Below are 5,672 nucleotides of genomic sequence, written 5' to 3'. Positions count from 1 at the left end.
GCCTGACCGTTTGCTCATGTGCATTGCCGGTCATGCAGACACCGCCTCGTGGAAATTTCTTGCTGGGCGCCATGCCTGTGCAAGAGGCCACGTCGCTACCGCCATGGGTGGTGACGACCATGGTCATCCTCCAGGCTTTGATGAGTCTTGTTTGTGGTCAAGAGGGTGCCGACTTCATGTCCGGACGGAGTGGCAACGTCTATGTTGGTAACCTCGACCATCTCAAACCTCGCCACAAGTCAAACCTTTCTCCCAGCGTCGTAGTGGAATGGTTTGCTGATCATGTGCTCGTAATCTTGTCACCCTAGACTCGCTGGGGACGTACCACGTGCCCCTCTTCAGACACAGTCGTGTATCGAGGCCTTGTTGGTTGGTATTGGGAGCAAGATTGCTATGACCGCCAATGCTCAAGGCACCCAATACTCGCTCGTCCTCAATCCTTTTTCTCTTGCACCCTCATAGGTGGTAGCTACCACACACATGGTGGTTCAGGGGCCAACGTGCAGGTATGTTGTCATTCGCCAATCATTGTTGCTGTATCAGCTGACAAGTCCTGATGCTGTCGAATGATTGTCATGTCGCACAAACCTCTGTTTTTATTCTCACGCCATCATCTATACACAGTGCTTGAGTGGCCAAGACATCATGGAGGGAGATTACGATACCTCAGATACGGGGGGTGGCATTATTTACCAGTGCGTGGCTTTCTTTCAACCTACTGCGTGCCTCTTCGTGATGTGACCATTGCTTGACTCGCTTTCACTTGGCAGTGCCGAATACGAGACTTCTGGACTGCTCAACTCTTGGTTCGATGACCTGCACGATTCCGAGGTGGGACGCTGCACGGATTATTCCAGTGAACCGCTATCTCTCGATTGCACAGCTTATCACATTGCTTCAACGAACAATGGATACAATTCAGATTCCTTGTGTGGTCTGTCGCGCTCCGCGCAAAGTATGGCAACGCAATGGGCGCAATTCTTGCCCTTCCGGTCGGTGCTTTGTTTGACATTGTGATACGTTTATCGTGTTTCCCGTTGTGTCCTTGAACCTGCTCCTCACGATTACTTGCCACTTTCAAAGGCCACACGCTGCAATATCAAGGCTACATCTTTACAGCACACACAGGTTTGCCCACACTTGTCCCCGTGGCCTGGACGCTTTATTCGCAGCCACATGAATGTAACTGTCCTTTATCAACTGTCTTTAACCCAACGCTTTAGGCCATCAACGACTGGAGGCTATTTGCATGGACGCCAACGCTGAGAGCACGGGCTCACGTGGCAATGAAGTATGCTTCCAGCACCAAGCCTGGAGTGGCTAAAAAAATAAAAAATAAAATAAAAAAGTAATGCCTCATCGACGTCTTGTTTGTATGGACTAGAATGGCATGCTTCTGTATCCAACCGAGGCGTATGGCCTTGGAGGATACACCAACAATCGCGAAGTAACTTGGTAATAAGATGCAAGCTGCTACTACCATGGTCCTTTTGTTTTTCTGCTTACGCTGACACGGACGTCAACTGCTGGCAATGTCTGAACTGTTTGCAGTGCTATGTGCGGTGCCCCATCTGCAGGTGCAATTTATCGTCGTTGGGGTACCGTGACTTGGTGAGTATTCGGCTCCATATTTTGCAATAGTTGCTCCGAGCTACTACCTTCTCTCAAGGCCAGGTTATTAATTGCGACCGGAACTTGCCTCTATGCCCTACTTTTCATCATCTCATCATATGTGCCGCAGTCCAAGTGGTCACACACGTTTGGACTACGGTCCGATGGCTGGGACCTACTATTCGTGAGTAGCTCGATGCCATTTGACGTGCAAACAGCATGGTGGCGCTTCATCAAGCCACACTCCTCTGCCTCACTTCCCCTGTTGTCTCGGCGTCATGCAACTAGACATTCTGGAGGCACAGTGGATTACTTGTGCATGACGTCGTCGCCCAGCTGGTTGAGTTATAACAGCGCCGACAGTGGCATGGGCGAGGCAAGCATCTGATTCTTGCATACAACACAATTGAGCGTGTTCAGATTGTGCTCCGTGCATCTGAACTTACTTTCTTATGCGCAAACGATAGATTCGCCAAGTGGAGTATCAAACTGCAGATGCAAGCGTCTCATCTCATTTCAATACGCTCCATGATTACGAGGCTCGCTGTGGGTGCTCTCGCCACGTACTTACACCCTCACAAGTTGTGGGCGGCACCGGCTGGATACTTATCGAGTGTCATTCTGCTCGTCACGCCCGCATGCGCAGGCTCCGTGTGTCAAGCCCCGGACACGCGAACCGTGTCGATGGTGCAGTACGGCCGGACCACGTGCCCCAGTGGTTGGACGCAGGTGGGTGTTTGGTGTGGCCTTTTTTTCACAAAAAAGCATGGTCAGGTTGACTGACCCTTTGCTGTCGGCCGCGACAACCGCATACACGCTCTCTTGACCCTTCCAGGACTATCGGGGCTACATTATGGCCTCACGGTACAACATGCGCCGCACAACATGGATTTGCATTGATGAGACACCCGACATCTATGGGTCCAAGACTAGCAATGATGGGTGCGTGACCTGAAGCATGCTCATAGCAAGTGGGAGGAAAAGGGGCGTTGCTTTGTATCTCCACTTTTCTCTGTAGATACCTGTTGGAACCTCATCTCTTTACATTTGTACGCGCGTAGTGGTCTGTTGTATTTCACCGAATACCACGACACCTACCCGTCATCTTACACACGCTATCGCGAGGTACTGACCGTTGTGGTGTCGAGTGTTGAGTGTTGAGTGTTGGGACAAGGCTGGATGTGTGCTTAGGCTTCTAGATGTGCGTCTCATTTGGTTCACCCATCCGGCGATGGACATAGATGACGTGTGTGCGGTGCTCCAAAACAACCAGCAGCGGATCAGGTCGGTCGCTGCTGCATGCCTTGTGAGGTTGTGCACTGTTGGCAGGTCATCATGCGCGGCTGCGCTCACTTCAGAGTTGATGTTTTCTCTGGCTCTTTTCTCTGGTTCTTTTCGACGTGTTGTTACTTCATAGTGTACCCCATGGTGGGATCGACGAGCTGTGCTTCGGGTGACTCGCGCATCTACTATGGCACTTGGGCCGGTGAGAAGCTCCCTTTGGGCTCTTGACGCTGTCTTGGCAATAGTTCCTCGATTGGGCTCTTAGTCTCATGCTGATGCTGGTGAACACTGGGGATGTGGAACATGTACTGTGCTTTGGAATGCCCGGCAGGTGCCCATTACTCGCACTCGGGCGGCGGGTTCAACGGCATGTGCCTGCACAGCTCGCCCAGCTGGTTGACATACAATCAAAACGCACACAACGGTGGTCGCGTGTATCGAGCCGAGTACCAATACGGCGAAATGACAGATGTCGCCTATGATCGCCTGCAGGACCGCGACGTACCCTGCGCCATGTGCCTGCGGTTTGTGTCGCTAGCACGTGTGCTTCTGCTTGTTGCCATGCTTGCCACCTCCTGCTCCGCTGGTGAAAGACAGAAGTCCTTGGGGGACTTGGCTTATGGAGCTCTCAATTCAGGGGCTCTGGTTGGAGTTGGCCGATGCTCATGTCGTGCAAACCACTCACGCTTTGGGTTAGGTCCAATCCGGACTCTTTCATGTATCCGGCTCGCAATACCTGGTGAGGGGTTTGAGCCAAGCAGCTACGGCATTTGCGCTTGCGATTCGCCGGGGAAGTGTACTCAAGGGCTTATGGACTAATGGATTTATGGACTAATGGATTTATGTGTGGTTTGTTGTTTGTCGGTGCAGCCCTCAGGGTTACAAGGTGGACTTTCAGGGCATCCTGACATCGGAGAAGCATGAGTCAGTCGATCGCACCTTCTTTCTTCTTTGGTGGAATTATTGGGGTTGACGGAACTGTCACGTGAATTATGCTGATACGATATGGTACTCTAAACGCAGTCACAACAAGGGCGCATTTTACTGTGTCAAGCAGAACCCTTCGTACACGGGCTCGACTGGTGAGGGTGTGCAAGACCTTTTGTTTAGCATTCCGCTGTTCAAGCATTGCAATGTTTTAGCACGTCAATGGTTACGCTCGTCGAAAGAGAGCTCACATGGGGTCCTTATCTGGATACAGGCAATGAAGATGGCTATCTTCTGTACCCCGTGGAAATTCAAAGTGGCAATGGTTAGTCAGCCTGACGAGATGCATTCTTGGGTCTCGAAGCGGCTGTAGTTATTGGCACTCTGCTTTGACCCTGGTTTGCTTGCTTGAACATTTGTGCTAGGGCGCATTTTTGATTGGGCCACGCCATTTTATGAGCTGCCGTGCACCATGTGTTCGGGGCCGGCGCCACCTCCACCGCCACCACCTCCTGATAGTGCCACGGGCCCGACGTTTGTTCGGTGGGGCCGCTGGGATTGCCCGTCGAGTGCCAGCATTGTTTACCAAGGTCCGTGTCTCTGCTTGAGGGCTCGTGAACGGGACGTGATTTCTCTTACCCCCCTTTTCCACGGCGGGTCACCTGATGAGTCTGCCCCATTGGCTTGGTGGTCTGTTGAGCAGGTCGTGGTGCAGGTGCACACTACACTCACTCGGGAGGTGGACCAAACTTCCAGTGGTAAAGCTCTGATTTCCACATGGCACTGAGATGGTGTTTTATCTTATATAGCTGCACCGTTGTCCAAGCTAACGCCGGCTAACACGGATATTTTCTCACGATTGTCGCGCCCGTGACAGCATGCCGCAAGATGTGAGCCCTATTCCAGGTGCCTGGACTCAAGAGGGAAACTCTCGCTCCATTCTCTACGCCATGGAGTATCAGACCAGCGGGTTCCCTTTCTTGTCGGACCTGCACGACAGCGATGCAAGTAAACGCGCGTTCTTTCTTGCATTGGCCAGTCACCATCAAGATCCATGGCAGAGGCCGTCTCACTGGTTTTTGAACATGGGGTTTGGCAACCAGGTGCCATGCGTTGTGTGTATGTTGTCGCGGCAAGATGCCAAGACCTTTCGCACAGAAGGTTTGTTTGTTGTGCGAGGGCCGGCCGTACTGTGCAGGCGGACTCGTCGACAAAAGCGGGGTGTGTGTCAAATCCTCTCATGTGTCATCGTGCTTCAATCTACGATACCGCGTTCCATTGCAGGGAGCTATACCTGTCCAACTGGATTCAGCACGCTGTACACGGGGTATCTGTTTGCCTCGAAATATGATCAGTACCGCACAGAGCATATCTGTGTGGACAAGGATGCACAATCGATTGGTTCCACCCGCAATGAGGACGGCGCTTTGATCGTGCGTACCCCATGTTCTGGTGGCGGGGTTGCATGATGTGCTTGGCGTTCAGATCATACAGACGCTTGGCGTGGTGTCTGCCGCTATGCCATTACTTGCTCATTTGCGTTAAATGCTTTGCAGTACCCTGTTGAAGGTGTGGGTGTCTCTGGCTACACCGACTATGCTGAGGTTCGAGAGACTGCGTTGCGTCTCCAAGCTTCTAGCGCCGGTCCATCGCCATTGGTTCGCTTCTGTAGAGGAGCGAATCCTTACACCTGTTTTGTGTGTTGGCTTTGTCCTTGCAGTTGACATGTTCCGTGTGTGGATCCACAAGCTCGACCTACAATGGCCACGTGTATCCACTATGGGGCCGCAATGACTGTCCTTCAGGACATCGGTTGCTCGTTAGTGGGTGGATGGCGGGCTCATACTATG

General features: G+C 52.2%; 1 protein-coding gene across 1 annotated transcript; it reads left to right on the top strand.

The window, feature by feature from the left end:
* Window positions 1–71: 71 nt before the first annotated feature.
* On the top strand, window positions 72–5,480 carry MONBRDRAFT_30605 (uncharacterized protein; the record flags this gene model as incomplete). The annotated part of the gene is made up of 24 exons (XM_001751045.1): window positions 72–207; window positions 463–506; window positions 625–695; window positions 771–955; window positions 1,084–1,128; window positions 1,224–1,291; window positions 1,385–1,455; window positions 1,742–1,795; window positions 2,079–2,161; window positions 2,258–2,340; window positions 2,447–2,553; window positions 2,673–2,736; window positions 2,853–2,895; window positions 3,029–3,097; window positions 3,227–3,419; window positions 3,593–3,634; window positions 3,766–3,819; window positions 3,919–3,977; window positions 4,097–4,147; window positions 4,248–4,412; window positions 4,526–4,580; window positions 4,700–4,830; window positions 5,107–5,255; window positions 5,379–5,480. Coding segments are annotated over 24 exons (2,124 nt in total), but the record flags the coding sequence as incomplete, so codon positions are not given.
* Between the last annotated feature and the right edge of the window lie 192 nt (window positions 5,481–5,672).

The sequence above is a fragment of the Monosiga brevicollis genome, genomic scaffold (genome assembly GCF_000002865.3).
Source record: "Monosiga brevicollis MX1 MONBRscaffold_101 genomic scaffold, whole genome shotgun sequence".
Taxonomy (NCBI): domain Eukaryota; class Choanoflagellata; order Craspedida; family Salpingoecidae; genus Monosiga; species Monosiga brevicollis.
Note: the sequence above shows the minus strand (reverse complement) of the source record. Positions and strands in the feature narration are given on the sequence as shown.